At 51.6% G+C, this 15,386-nt stretch overlaps 4 protein-coding genes across 4 annotated transcripts in view; 3 read left to right on the top strand and 1 right to left on the bottom strand.

The window, feature by feature from the left end:
- The first annotated feature begins 3,108 nt into the window (after window positions 1-3,108).
- Window positions 3,109-11,462, top strand: H257_18433 (hypothetical protein). Its single transcript, XM_009847487.1, has 14 exons — window positions 3,109-3,887; window positions 3,944-5,320; window positions 5,367-5,677; window positions 5,726-5,907; window positions 5,957-6,122; window positions 6,176-6,466; window positions 6,524-6,938; window positions 6,990-7,291; window positions 7,338-7,841; window positions 7,888-9,282; window positions 9,326-10,025; window positions 10,084-10,256; window positions 10,312-11,076; window positions 11,142-11,462. Exons 1-14 carry the CDS (start codon window positions 3,134-3,136, stop codon window positions 11,421-11,423), a joined length of 7,617 nt encoding a protein of 2,538 aa, XP_009845789.1. The 5' UTR covers window positions 3,109-3,133; the 3' UTR covers window positions 11,424-11,462.
- A 1,231-nt stretch (window positions 11,463-12,693) lies between these two features.
- Window positions 12,694-13,015, top strand: H257_18432 (hypothetical protein; the record flags this gene model as incomplete). The annotated part of the gene is made up of 2 exons (XM_009847486.1): window positions 12,694-12,810; window positions 12,896-13,015. 2 exons carry the CDS (start codon window positions 12,694-12,696, stop codon window positions 13,013-13,015), a joined length of 237 nt encoding a protein of 78 aa, XP_009845788.1.
- Window positions 13,016-13,580: 565 nt separating this feature from the next.
- Window positions 13,581-14,189, top strand: H257_18431 (hypothetical protein; the record flags this gene model as incomplete). The annotated part of the gene is made up of 2 exons (XM_009847485.1): window positions 13,581-14,048; window positions 14,160-14,189. The coding sequence occupies 2 exons, from the start codon at window positions 13,581-13,583 to the stop codon at window positions 14,187-14,189; spliced, it is 498 nt and encodes a 165-aa protein (XP_009845787.1).
- Window positions 14,190-14,657: 468 nt separating this feature from the next.
- H257_18430 (hypothetical protein) overlaps window positions 14,658-15,386 on the bottom strand; it is a gene marked incomplete at both ends in the record, with an annotated part of 2,149 nt that continues 1,420 nt past the window's right edge. The window contains 2 exons of the mRNA XM_009847484.1: window positions 14,658-14,696; window positions 14,756-15,295. Coding sequence (XP_009845786.1) covers window positions 14,658-14,696; window positions 14,756-15,295 — 579 coding nt within the window. The remainder of the gene's footprint in view (window positions 14,697-14,755; window positions 15,296-15,386) is intronic.

Raw genomic sequence — 15,386 nt, 5'->3', positions numbered from 1 at the left:
GTGCATGAAACTGCGAAGATCGACAAACCCGTCGACTTTTGATCAACTGGGAAGCTCCTTGGGCTGTTTGGGGTACGTGCTTGCTCCAAAAGCTTATGAGTGGGTGAAAATACTCCCCATGAGAACAAAAGCGACAAAAACGGTCTGATTCTTGCCACAAGTATTTCGAGTTCGGGTGTCTGTGAACTGTCAAGCTCGACGAATCCGTCTTCTAACGATGTACAGCAAAGTTGCTTCAGCTGTGTGGGGTACGTGCATACTTGAAAAGCTCATTGAAGGGTGAAAATACTGCCCACGGAGGCAAAAGCGACAAAAGCTGTCTGATTCCTGCCACAAGTATTTCTATTTCGGGTGTGCATGAAACTGCGAAGATCGACAAACCCGTCGACTTATGATATACTGGGAAGCTCCTTGGGCTGTTTGGGGTACGTGCTTGCTCCAAAAGCTTATGAGTGGGTGAAAATACTCCCCATGAGAACAAAAGCGACAAAAACGGTCTGATTCTTGCCACAAGTATTTCGAGTTCGGGTGTCTGTGAACTGTCAAGCTCGACGAATCCGTCTTCTAACGATGTACAGCAAAGTTGCTTCAGCTGTGTGGGGTACATGCATACTCGAAAAGGTCATTGATGGGTGAAAATACTGCCCACGGAGGCAAAAGCGACAAAAACGGTCTGATTCCTGCCACAAGGTTTTCGAGTTCGGGTGTGTGTACCGTCAAGCTCGATGAATCCGTCTTCTAACGATGTACAGGAAAGTTGCTTCAGCTGTGTGGGGTACGTGCATACTCGAAAAGGTCATTGATGGGTGAAAATACTGCCCACGGAGGCAAAAGCGACAAAAACGGTCTGAATTCTGCCACAAGTATATCTAGTTCGGGTGTGTGTGAACTGTCAAGTTCGACGAATCCGTCTTCTAACGATGTACAGGAAAGTTGCTTCAGAGGTGTGGGGTACGTGCATACTCGAAAAGGTCATAGAAGGCTAAATATACTTCCCACGGACGCAAAAGCGACAAAAGGTCTTATTCCTGCCACAAAGTTTTCGAGTTCGGGTGTGTGTGAACTGTCAAGTTCGACGAATCCGTCTTCTAACGATGTACAGGAAAGTTGCTTCAGCTGTGTGGGGTACGTGCATACTCGAAAAGCTCATTGATGTCGGGAGAAGACGAATCCTTGAGAAGGCGACTGCCTTTCTTGAGGGCATCCATGGCTTCACACCAGCGCAACCATTGAGTCATGACGTATACCATCGCTTCATGCAACATTATCTTGCCCTGAAATGAAAGAAGGCACAACCTATGTAGGCTGCTCGAATGCCATCACGCCCTACAATATTGCTGGCTTTTACCATCAGCGTTGTCATGTGTCGATTTGGATCCAAGACGAATTCTCAACATGGACGAGACAAGGTTTTCTCCCAGCAATGCTCCCGGTGTGGTTGTCGCATATCAGATGCCCAAATCGGTATTCCTGACAGAGCCGACGATGTCATCTCATGGAACCATCGTTGCTTGTATTGGCACCGACAGGTACAAGATCCCACCACTATTTGTTATGCCTGGCGAACGTGTGTCGACAACGATGTGTGACAACCTTACGATCTCCGGTGCTACCGTCACAATTTCGATGCAAGAATGGACAAATTCCTTCATTTGCCGGAAGTGGCTGCCCATGCCGAGTGACTCAGTGCCCACTGACGTGGCGCGTCCCATTTTGTTGAATATCGATGGATGCTCGTCGCTTACTAGGTCCATATTGTGTAGGAAGCGAAGCGACTGGACATCCTGCTGCAGATTTTGCCTGCAAATTCTACTTACCCTTTCCAGCCACTAGGTGTCTCCACTTTCCTCTCCTTGAAGATTGCCATCCGATCTGAAATCGCCGACATATTGGAATGACATTGGAAGCAGCACCAAGCAGAAGACATTCTCCATTACCTGTGAAGTATGGGCCAACGCAACAAAGACGTCTACCATCGTGAACGGCTTTGCCTCGACCGGGTTGTTTCCTCTGTCGTTGGATGCCATGATGTATCGGATGTCCCCGTTCCAACCGCCGTTGGAGCGTGTAGGACAAGTGAAAGAAACTTGGCTCGAACGTAGCACCGCTGTTCGCAAGCTTATACTATTTCTACCCCCCAAATGCAACAAGAAAGGTCCAGTGTGAAAGACTATGTCGGTAAGTGGTATGTTTATCACAGCCGACTATCATAAACTCCTTGAAATCGTAGTAGTTTAGTTGTACTACATGTAGTACTGTTAACCAATGTGAACTTGATTTTGTTTCAGTTTGCGTTAATACTGTTGGTTAAAAATAGGAGTAGACATCCAAGTAACTGCTTCGTAGTGAATGTGGCGTCATCACCAAGGAGAATTATCGTCCTTATAGCGTGTCAAGTCAAAGACATGACTACATCAACTGATACAAATACCTAACCTCAAAAGTACATCTAATAATGCGCCCATGTTAATGCTCCGTACTCCAACGATGTCCAATTGACACGAAGCAAAAATTGCAGTACCGGTCCTTGGGAATACGACTTTTTCCCTTGGTGGTACACATAAATACACTGTAATACTTCATACATTTCCTAAACACAGAATACTTTGAAATTAGATATTTTGGCAGAATTCCACATGCCAGGGATTGGGGAAATTCAATACATTACGCAAGTCTAAATGTGTGCTGATATGATGACTGGTGTCCTGTGCAAGAAGGCTTACTTTGAACATTCATACCGCTTGGACTCACTATTTAAAATGATATTATTTGAACCTCAATGAATGAGCATAATCGTGCCGTTGCTTTGATATATATATAAAAAATATGTGCCATCTCTTAACATGCGCTCTATGACGAACGACCGGTGCCCTACGTTACATAGGACGCAGTAATTCGCTAAAATAATGAATTCGACAAATTTTGGATCCAGATAAAGATTTTTCCACTTCTTGCCAATTTGTTAGAAATTTCCAAAATATCGAAGAGACTCACACTGACAATGAAATCAAGTGAAAAGCGTGGGTACGGGACATACGGATATCACTGTCAAGTAACGTTAGTAAGATACAGAACAGAACAGTACTGTCGTGAAACCGCCATAGTGTACACGTTTGTGATCTTTCAAGTCGCAATGAACAACGACGGCATGGATGAGAGTGTGCTGGTGTCAAACTTTCGGAACGAAATGGCCGAGATATTATCTATCATTCGAGAATTAAAGTGCCGGAAGTATGGCGAAATCGACAAGGACGATGACTCTGGACAAGACTGCGAAATTGGTTGCTTTGGCTTGAGCAGTCACCGGCTGCAACGCCTGAATCGTCAACTACGAGAGCAGCTTTCATTCTCGTCAGCCGTGGAGCTGCTTGTTCTATTTGGAGACGCCTTGATTCACACTCAAGAATACACTGCCAGCAAGTCATATTACCACGACGCTTTGGAGAGCTTTGAAGGTCCAACAACAACCAAGCGGTCGTTGCAAGATCAAGAAATGTATGTCCGTGCAGCCTTCGGACACGCCCTAAGTAGAGTACGTTTACTCAAGGCGACCGATCCCACCGTGTTGTACCCTTCCACCCTTGGCCAACTCGTTAGCATACTGCACAGCATGGAGGCAACACTCCGACTCGCGACGACGTTAGCCCTTGACCCGAAAGTTCAAAACGATGGTGCATTGCACTCCAAGTGCGTCGCGCACGTCCTGAACGGCACAGTGCACCTTATGGGTGTATGCACACCTATGAAAGCTCTTGGGTTTGAAGCGAACGTGCTCCCATTTCTAAAGTTCGCCATCCTAGTCCTCGACAACATCATCCAGCTTTGCACAGTCAAGTATTGCTTGTGGCGAACCCAAATTTATGTGGCGATCGCCGAGTGCTATGACGGTACGTTGCTCTCGTGTAATCCATCCCCACATAATTTACTAATACTCGACGTGTAGCGTTGGCGCGGAAGCATGTTCTGAAACGAGACCGCCTTTGGAAGTCGGCGCTTTTGGCCATTGACATGGGTACGTCCCGCGTGGCACAGATACGAAAAGAAGAAGAACTAGATCCACCAGTGGCTGAGGGAACACTTCGAGTCGTCGCTCAGGCGGACGACAGCCTGCAACGGACTCGTTTCCTCGTGCAAAAGTTCATGAAAGCAGCTGCTGCGGTCACCCACCCACCCGCTGCAGGTACAGCTGGAACGCCACCCCAGTCCCAGCTTTTGATTTCGCTGTCAAGAGATGACGTTCAGACCGCGTTTCCAAACTCCGTGTCGCGGATTCGGACGATCTTGGTCAGCTTGAAAACGCTGTGGAAGCCGCAATGGACGCTCAATTTACTCCACGACTTCGAAGACAAGGCGCCGTTTCTTGTCAGTGCCACCGATATCGATGGCATCATCACGTACATGTCGTCGATTGTGGCCGCCGACCCGACCTCCGTCGACGGGCTGCACAATTGCGTGCTGAAGCTGTTGTTTCGCTTACGAAAATGGACGCCATTTGTGGCCATGTACAAATCGCGACTGGAAACGACGCAGGACAGCATCATCGACGCGATTGAAGTGGAGCTACTGTATGCGTTGTACGAATTGATCGAAGACCCAGCAGACCGCATGCGACTGTTCAAGGTGGCGTCCGGCTTGCGCCTCGCATGCGAAAGCCGCGAGATGTGTGCGTTGAGATACGATGTGCTCGTAGAAGTCATGTTGTACCTGTGGCATGTTTACGCGTCCCCTATGCTCGAGTCCATGAACAAGGCCCTCTTTGGCCAAGAAAAGAGCGACGCTGGCGATGCCATCCGTTTGTTGCTAGCGCTCCAAGTGTCATCGCATGCGTTGAATTTTGACGACATCGTGTGGAGGGCCAACCTGGCGCTGCATTTGGTCAACCTGTTGAACCAACAGCACCGACTTCGACTGGCGATTCAAATTCTTCGTGTGACACAAGACGTACTATCCACTGTGCGTGATGCCATCGTGAATATCGACCTACATGCTGTCCTCGCAGACTCAACGAATGGCTTGCAGCAGCTCCACCATGTTGCGACCAAAGCAGTGCCGTTTATCGCCAATTCCAAGGATGTGTTACCATCACCTGGGAGTCTTCGAGGGACGACTTTCCAACAAACGAGCCTCAACCTGACGTTGGCAGCAATCCAAACCGAAGTGGGATTTCTCTTGTACGACATGGAATTGCAATGCGCCGCGTCCGTACCCGACGGCACGACGATGACTGCAGTCGCGAAACGCCTCGCAGTCGAATGCAATCAAAATGGCTACATGCGCGGCCTGCTGTCCGTCCAATTAGCTCAACGCAAGTCAAAGCGCGGTACAGCCTTAATTGAAGGACGTGTAGCTCATTTGGTCAAGTGTAGGGGAACAAGAGAGTTTGTTGCGAGAAGCGTTGCAGTGTTTCGACACCATTCAACAGCAAGAAATTGATGTCCAAGGCGAAACCGACGTGCTATCGCCCAACTCTCTCAGGCCACTCGCCCCCCTTCTCGTGTCTCGTGCTTCGACATTTGTGACGATTGAAATATTGCCCCACAACCCCCCCCGAGGCGTCCAAGTTGCGTACTATTGCGCGTACGCCAAGGGGACTGGAGCTGGCACGGATGTGTCTCTCAATAACATGGAGTACCCAGGAACAGGGAGCCTGATCCAGCCCAATCCTCGTCGCACATTGGTAGAGAAATTGCAGGGGAATTCCAGCACCAACTCTTTCTGCCTGTAGGCAACGATTTCTGGCCTCCTGCCCAACGAGAGTTACGTGTTTGCGGTAGCAGCGTATGATAAGAACGACCAAGTGATCGAAGGCATCGGTGCCACGTCGTGTCCAATCATCACCCTGAATCCGTTGGTGCTGTCTATGTGCTACGGCATCTTAGCCACAGTCGCGGTCCAGATGAAGCACACGTACAAACATACAATCGAGAAATGAATATACGATTAACACTATTCCCAGGATCATTGCCACAAAAGCCGCGTCGACGGTGTACACGGAGTTAGTTTCTACGGCAGGGGGTGATCGAGACAAATGGCGGGTCAGTCCGTTGTTCGCACACGCGCTCAACATTCAACGAATCAACAAACAACCCGCCAGTGGCGTCATAACGCAATATCCCATGCAGGTGCGTACGGTGCTATTCATCAAAATCGGCCGATTTAGGGTTGTGGTGCTCAGGTGTTGCATGTCTTTTTTGGTGCCATTTCAATCTTGATTGATGCGGAAGTGGAGAAACAACAAGCTTCTGCGGCAGACGCTGGTCGACATACGTTGCTCTCTGCTGTGACCAAGGCCCAAATGACTGATGCAATTGGAAAATGCATGATTGCCCTGGAAGTCGCGTGCTTGACGGGCCAACATGAGTACATATGCACAATCACGCACAAGATGTACCAGCTGATGGTTCCACTCCTGAGCCAAGTCAAACCAGGCAGACTCCTCTTGCAACCCTTGTGCATGATGATCCAGGTTCGATGGTTCATTGATCATATTTGGCAAAATCTCACACATTCAACTATATTATAGAGCCTTCAAATCATCCCCGCCGAGAAATGGGACGACGGCATCTACGAAGTTTACATGTGTGCAAGCTACGAAATTCTTAAGATCACGGCAGACAAGAAGGAAGCTAAAGTTGCGCAACAAACGCTAAAGCTGGGACAGGCTGCGTCGACGCCTTACAGTGATTACGTGATTGCTCCATTTCATGCGCCATGCAAGGAAGCTGCTGCTTTGCGAGACGCCATCTTTTTATCTCGACCGTGGAGCACGGCATTGGACATGACCAACGAACAACGACACGATGGCGATGTGGACAAAAAGAAGCAAACTCCGCGGGACGACAAAGCTCCAAGTAATCAAAGTCGTATCGAAGAGGCGTTGCAATCCAGCAACGTGTCGACAGGAAAAGCCATATCAGAATTGAAGGCCCATTTTTCAAGTACGAACTGATGGATACGTACTTCTACCTAATGCTAGACTTGACTCGTAGGCCACAAGAGTTTCATGGCATATTCGTGCCGTGTGGTCAAACTGGGCATTGTGCACGGCGAACGGAATGCTGGCGACTGGCTTAAAGACCTTCGGTGGCACTCCACCCTTGCATTCACCCCCGAAGCCAGTCAAGTGCTCAAGCAGCTCGGGGCAGCCCATCTCCACGTCGACACGCCCACCGTAGATTCCACCACGAGCGAAGAAAAGCACGGCGCTGACGAACCAACGCCTTTTGATGTATCCAACCGAGAAGTGTACTTGTGGACCGGTGAATATTTTTACCTCATGGGCTTGGCTCAGGTATGTCCTTTTCACATGTCGAGTTTGTTCGAATGGCTTTCAATAGTATACTGGCATCGCTCCCGTCAACAGCGGCAGCCCCCTCGAAGGACCAGACCACGACATTTCATGGCGATACTTTGCCACGCACCCCCAGCCTTTGACCGAGCTGGAGCCACCTACTGAAGAAGAACGCGACCCGAAGGTCGACAGTGTCTTGACCAACGTTGCCGTCGCGAGCCAACTGTTTTATCACGCCCGCGCATGGGCCAATCTGCAAGCCTGCGCTCAAACTGTGTGGAATCTGCTGTGGGCCAAGTGGATGTCCCCTGCATCGTTCAAGCGATTGTACGACTGGCGTTCCTTGTACATCGTGTCTATGAGGTTAATGGACATGCTGGATGTCGTGCGCAACGACATCGCCTTTGACGACAGCGACGTCTTGTCGAGGGATACCAACGTGGACGGCATGGAGCGATTCCAACCAACCACTGGAACCACCAGTAGTCACGCGGAAGACGACGATATTGACATTCCGTGGGTGGTCAAGTTTGCAACGTATACCATTCAGGTACACAATATTCATATTGACACAATTAACTCCGTTGTTGTTGTAGGTCTTGTGCACCGCCGGCGAATGGGAGCATTTGGTGCTGTTGGGAAAACGAGTGTACGATTTAACTGGAAGCGACCAATCCGAGCCAGTGTTGCCGTGGGTCGTGTATGCGCAGAGTCAGCGATGTAACCAGCACGACGTCGTGGTTGCGACGGCGACAGACGACCTGGCGCAGTTCATCAAGACGTTTGACGAGTTGCAGTCCAAGAAAAAGAAGAAGAAGAGTCGACTTGTGGTGCACGAAGTGGTCACCGAAGACGAGCAAGTGTTTCGAGACGAGTGTGTGCTTAAGGAGAAAGCACTGACCGGATTGACAGAAGCCCAAGCGACCCTGAAAAGCCGACTGGCGCTGATCAAAACTTGGCTCGACCACGCGACCCGCTCCAAGAATATGTGCTTGCAGGCTCTGCAGCGAACACAAAAGGCCGTGACCAAGCAGTACCTTTGCCATGAGAAAGCCGCCGATGTCTTGGCTAGCTTCAAGAGCACCATTTCGCTCTGCCGTCAAAAACGAGCGACGCTGATGCTGGTGCAGGCCCTGCAAGAACAAGGGGACTTCTTGTTTGCCGAGAACGACATTGCAGGTGCGACCAAGTCGTGGAACGACGGCATCGACGCAGTGTTTGGGACGTTGGCCACCACTGCCAACTGGCGCTCGATCGTTCCACAGTCTAATCTTCGTGTGGACGGGGAAAACCTCTGGGCTATTCTCATGTGCTGCAATATGCTGGGCAAGCTGACGTGGATTTGTCTCCAAGACCAGTTGAATCAACGCCTCGAGTACGCGCTCATGGGCAGCGCTGTGTTCTGCAAGCTGTTCACGTGCTCGTTGCAGCACCCGAATGTGGACAACCTGCACACGTTTTCAAGCTTCTCGATCTACCCTGCATTCACAAGTATGGCCCACAAGCCACTGCGACAGGTCCAACCCGCGAGCCTCCTGCTCATGTCAACCACGATGATTGAAACGCTTTTAACCAACGGGAAACATGCCCAGGCCTTGCCTCTGGCGTGCGCGATGGAGTACTTTGCCAGTCGCCATTTCCACGATGCCCAGGGAGTCATGCAAGCCAAGCGCATGAAGTTCGACGCGTGCGTGGGTATTGGGCATATGGGCCAGGCCGTGGTCATCCTGAGCGACCTGATCAACCATTCGATGTCATTGGATGAATCCAAACGCATCGGAGACCCGGCCAACGAACTGCTGCACAAGTGGCTGTTGGAGTTTTCCGTGTCGAAGATCGTCGGGGACGTGAAACTGGGAGCGAGGTTCGCGCATTTGCTGGTGCTGTCAGTGTTGCGGTGGATGGTTGATCTTGGTTTCAACGAAGGCAACGCAAGTCCCCAAGGCATTGCGTTGAAACATATCGCCAACCAAGTGGCGTCCCAACTGCAGGTACTTGATATATCCAAAGTACATTGTCGTAACGAGGCCATAGCTGAGTGCGACCGGTTTGCCCCTCGCGCCACAACACGGTGAGGAAGTGCATTTGCCGCAGAAAGATAAAAGCACGCCTCGGGAGCCAGAGTCCGCACGAAACGCTGTCCCCCCAGGCGAGAAATTGCACCCGTTGGACCAAATGAAAATCTCCGTCGAGTGCGCCCTGTTGCAGTCCGTGCTGGCGTTGCACGAAGGCTTGGCAGACACGGCTCGTACTCTTGTTCAAAACGCGATGAAGGTGTACCGAGACGGCTCCAAGGTTCCAGTGGACGACATGCACTTTGACTGTGTTTCGAGTGACCTCGGGGCGCTGTTTTGGCTCCGGTGTCGAGTGCAGTGGATCAAGTGCGACTTGATGCAAGGACACGTCAAGGACGCCATCACGTTGTGTGAAGTGGCCTCCCTCGAAGCTGTGAACGCAAACGAAGCGAAATTCCAGCGGGAGATTGCATATCTGCGTTTCCAAGCCCTCGTTTTGGAAGGATGTCGAGGGGATGCGGAAGCCATTGGGCTGGAGTGGCTCGCAAACGATGACGCGCACTCGCCGACAACAACGCGCGTGGAAGTGCTGTTGTTGCTGAGCCATATTTCGAAAACTAAGGCCTTGTCGACCCCTAACCAAGCCGTTCATTTGAATGCTAGTGCGACGTATTTAATGGATGCCATGGCTGTCATGAACGCCATTACCCACGAACACGGTACGAATCCTCTTCAGCATGTTTGTGTTTCATTTAACATTTAACATTTAACATTTAGGATGGATTGGGCTGCATTCTGCGTCGTCCCAACAAGCCCTTGTGAATGTTTACCAGCCACAGATTGCCCTGTACATCACCGTAAAAGCCCACACGGTGTCTCGACTGCTCGAGTTGTATGATTTCCACTTTGAGTCGACCGAATCCTTGGGTATCCTTCAAGCCCACGTGGAGGTATACGCCTTGACTGCGCATTCTCCATCGTATAACAACTCAACGATACTTCTAGGACGGACTGCGTGCCCTGGACCACGTACCCCTTCCCGATCCGAAACTGAAAGCCTCCCTGCTGTTCTTTAACGGATGCGTCCTGCGTCGAAAGAACAAGGTGTCTCAAGACTGCGTACCTCCTTTGCTCGAGGCCATGCAACTTTGGCTCAAGGACGGAGGCCACCCTCGAAAACTCATGCATCGGGCGTGCATGGAGCTCGTTCAAGTGTACGGCGAGACGAACAACATGAACGAAGACGACAAGGCGCGACAGGCCCAGGCCGCGTTTCATTACTTGGGGATGGCCTGCAAGCTGCAAGAGCAGCTCCATGTGCTGTGGCACACAACGCAACTGCATGTCGTCAGCGCCACTGGCTTAGACAAGTTATCGGCCCCATTGCAACACGAAATCTTGTCCGCTGCGAAGGGGCTGAACCAGCCAAGCAGCACCACATTGGACCACCTTGGCTTTTTGGTCTTGCCGTATTTTTTGTCGATGCAGCGGGAACTCGACATCGTGTACGACCAAGGACTGGCCAGTGCCATGCAACACACGGCGGCGTCGGTACACTTGTTCTTGTCTCAGAACCACATGCTGTATTCCAAGCATTGCTTCCAGTCCCTTACCTCACCCCCAAAGGAAGACCCTGAAATTCCAGGGGGGTTGATTTGTGTGCAATGGGTCAAGTGCTCGTCGGGCGAAGTGGCCATGTATTACGCGCTTGGAACCGCCACCAATACCAGTGACCCACGGTTCACAGAATCCCCCATTTTGAGCCGAAAGGTATTTATGATGCAATTCGTCAATGTGTTTATGCCAACTTGACCCGCTGATTTCGTTTGTTGTAGTTGAATTTGCAATCCAACGGCGTTCAAAAGTTGAAATCAGAGGTCACCCGTATTCGACTGCTTCTCCAGGACGACAAAGTTGGACCAGTGCAAACCCAATTCGACGAAATGCTTGTGGCGTTGCACTCCTACTTTCAAGCCAAAGACTCAGCGCCTGCGCTGCAAATTCCATGCGCCCTGGCCGAAATCGCCTTGATCGAGCGATTGCTCGACACAACCCATGGATTGAATGCTACGCACAACGCCCTCTGTTATTTTCTCCGGAATGCTCTGAATTCTTAGCTTTTAAGACATGAATACACTCACTATGTGTACTGCAGATTGTACTGTATTGGTGGTTGTGTTCGAAGTTCAAAATCACCGTGCAAATTTGAAACCAACTAGCTATGCTCATTTTGAACTTGACATACAATAGCCAAAAACCAAGTGGACATCAACTTGCACAACTTGTCCGACTACGGGACGTGCTGTTGCATCAGATACTCGGGCTGACTGAATTGCTTCAATATGCGAAACGGCACGGAGATTCGAAACCACGACAGTACCGCCCGCTAATTCGGGCGGGCCAAGCAGCAACCAAATCATCCATAGAGCTCTCGTCGTGCCCACCACCCCCAGCAACCGTGTAGCCGTTGCATGTTGTTATGGCCATATTGAACTAGTCTCGCGTCGGCTATACACTCCAGTCGATGGCATGCTGGATATATTACGCATCTATATTGCATCCACTCCTTGGAAACGATTTCTTCACGACGCCTTCAACACGAATGGCAAGCATGTGTTTATTACCTACTGCTGAAACTCGCACAAGTGGACGTCCACCCCCTCGTCAATCCCATTGTTTGACCCGTTGGCCGTCAAGAAAAACTAAGCCTCGACCAACACTGCCGTCGACATCCTAGCGGCCGACTTGCGACGAAACGGGATGGAGAAGCGGCGACCCATAGCCGCCGCCGTCGCCGCCCTCCGAAACCAACCAAAGAGCTACAGTACTCGGTCATGACGTGCACATGCTACTGGTAATCTCGTCTTTTCAAAGCTCCAGCGGCGACCGCTCGATCGGTACGCCGCCAACGGCGCCGTGGACATGGAGGCGATACAGCGCAACATGCAGTGGGATGAATGTTACACGCAGTGGGGCGCTGCGGGGTGAAATCGCGTGCGGGGCCGACTGGCTGGATGCCGCCACGTCCGCCCTCACGCGGATTTCTCCCTCACAGGAGAGGCGTTCAAGAGGCTCGTAGAGTACACCGTGTCGTGGACGAACGACCAAGACCACGGCATGAACGACGTCGTGACGGTCCGAAACTCGTGTCTGACGTTATCTATCCCGATCAAGCACGTGGAGCAAAGCACATGAACTGGCTTGTCAACCAGCGTGGTTGCATCGTTTGGCGTGTGGAGCGTTTTTTACTAGGCGTTGGACGTGTTTGTTATTCTTACAGTATTCCAGCCGCGACATGGACCTACTTTGGCGGTACGCGACCAGCCAAACTCAGTCGACAGTGATGCGCCATGCTCTCTTGGACCTCACTGGGCTGCTGAATGGATGATGATCGCCGATTGGATCGGCGGGGCCAGGGAGGCGGTGCGCTTCGAAGATGACAATGTCTCGGCAATCGCCATTCCGTTCCGGCCAGACCCCTCATGTCCCCTCGCCGTTCTCACGGTAATACTCAGCACTGTCCCCACCACGTTGACGAACTTTTTTGAATATATGGACAGAGTTTCTGGTGGTTCCTCGAACGATGTAGGCTACGATAGTCACCGCGGGGGAATCACTGAGGCAAACACGCGCCCACTGCGACGTACTCATCATGTTTACGATGTACCACACGCGACACGTCGTCACTCTCCCGTCGGCCCTCGTATGAACGAGTTCCGTGGTGCTGGAAAGATAGGTGCCGATTCGCCCCACCGCCACCTTGGATCGACTATGTTCGAGTTGCTATATGGACATGCAGAAGGATTGGGTATAGCGTCGTGGTAATCGGAAACTCCGTGCGGCCAGTGACGCTGGGTGTGCTGCAAAGGGTGTATTGTGCTGTCCTGGCTACTGGTGGATGCGCGGTCAAGGATCGTGCCGACTTCGTCGTCGTTCGGAGTGATGGCGGCGACTTGTTACGTCCGTGATGGTGCCGTCGATAGTGTACGAATGGTTTGGCATTGAGTTCCACCTATGACCGCACGATGTGTGTGATCAGCGGGTTTATTCCTACGTGTACAATTTCTCGGGACGTAGTTTGTTCAAGGTGCTGTTGTGGCAATCTTTGCCTTTCCAGGATGGCCTTAAGAAGAACGAGCCCCCAACCCTACACGTGGAACCCCCACCAACGACCGACGCTACCCGACGCTGTGCATGGGCATGTCCACGTTTCACCCCTTGGCAGCGCTCGTCCCCCAAGCGCAACCAGATCTCGTCGACATACAAATGCAATCATGCAGTTCGTTCAAACCGACGGCGTCGTCGAGTTGCTGCGACATAACTTGATTGATCCAATGAAAGGCGCCGAGAGGACCCGAAGTCGTGTCGTTATGTGGCGACAGGGGGACTCCCTCAAGGCAATTCCGCGCGTGTACCCGACGCATTTCAACCGAGCGAGCTGGAAATCCCAACGAACATCGCATCGTATACAAGTACACGACGAGCGTCACGCTCGTCACGACCGCCAACCCGCCGCCGTACATGTGTTCGAGCAACGGGGAGGTCGAAGGCGCCAACTGTTTGCCATCAGTCGCGAGGCGGGGGTGGTGTGGGTCGGAGGCCTCCAGAGTTTTCTTCGAAGTGTCGTGGCCGTCGCGCTGCTCTCGCCAGCTACGCTCAAGCGAGGGCTCCTCGGCGCATTCACGACCCTGAAAACACCGTCGCCCCCACGGGCATCCACGTGCTCCTTTCGGTGCTCGCAGGTCTGGAGATTTCCTGGCTCGAGACTATTCTCGGCGATGTTGGTATATCCATCACGCGCGATCACACGACCGCCGACAAGGCGTACATGTTCATGATTACGTTCGTGATAGAGGGGCTTTTGGCGATGGGAACGCCCGTGAAGCCGTCGCTGGTGTTGGTTTGGTCGTGCGAGGTCACGCAGGGGGACTTCGAGTACTGTGTCAAGGAGGCACGGTCACCATCGGCAGCGACAGCTGGTTCGTCTTGCCCCCCATGATATGTTTCTGTACCCAACGCGTGTTCCACCCCACCTTTAAGCTGCCCCCGCACCATTTGTCGCGTCGGCGCTCTACACTTGTACCGAAAAGGTTCCATGGGTGTTTGCCTACGTTTTGTTCCTGGACAAAGCGTCCGCGTTCATGTATGGCCTCGTGTACGTGGAAATGTCATTTACATCTTAGATATCAAGACGTGGCGGATGGTTACCATCTCCATCGACCGAAGACCGAGTCATTTGAGTCTGGACGACCGAGATTAACCGCGCATCGACGCTGCGATTCCGTTGTTGGAGTGATAACATCGGTCTCTCGCATCGAAGTGGTGGTGTGCATCATAATATGATAGGGTCATCATAGTCGGTAGCATCCAGTGCAACACCAACAAACATGCTTGATACAGTACTATTAATATTACTCGATGGTTTGAAAGGATTATCAACAACACATACGTCCATGTTGACTTGGCAACTGGAGCCTTCCCTTGAGCAACAGCCCCTGTGCCACTTGCGGACAGACGAATCGGACTGCACGAGGTTGTCGAACTCGGACTGGACAAACTGCGTGAGCACGTCGTCCAAGTAGGCGGCGTTCGACCCGACAAAGCACTCGCACCCACACTGAGCGATGGATAAATTGAGGGCGCTCCAAAAGCGCAGCGTGGAGCTGTCGGCGTTGCTCATAATTTCTATAGGTGCTCGTGGAAAGTCGGTGAAGTACGTCTGCGCGTACACTTTGAGTGCTGGGTCGTCGGCCTGCAGAGTTGACGCACGGATGATGATGGTGGACGCTTCCACGATCAAAATTAAGTGCGTGAGCACAGTCGGCGGCAGCGCAGTATTGTCATCACCATGACATTCCATCCACAAGCCAAGTAGTGGTGGAAGCAACGCTAGCGCCTTCGCAGGCCACGACTGGTCTTGCTCTGAAGTGCCTTTGACCGGTTCTCGGTGGGAACTCCACCCCACTACTTGCGAGCGAGAGACGAGTACCTACGATGTGCTGCTGGTCAAGTTCGGCTCGTTTTTTGAAAAGGCCGTGATTGCAATGAGCTACTACTATTGTGCTTTTCATGTAGTTTGC

This window comes from Aphanomyces astaci (assembly GCF_000520075.1).
Source record: "Aphanomyces astaci strain APO3 unplaced genomic scaffold supercont1.164, whole genome shotgun sequence".
Lineage (NCBI taxonomy): Eukaryota > Oomycota > Saprolegniomycetes > Saprolegniales > Verrucalvaceae > Aphanomyces > Aphanomyces astaci.
Note: the sequence above shows the minus strand (reverse complement) of the source record. Positions and strands in the feature narration are given on the sequence as shown.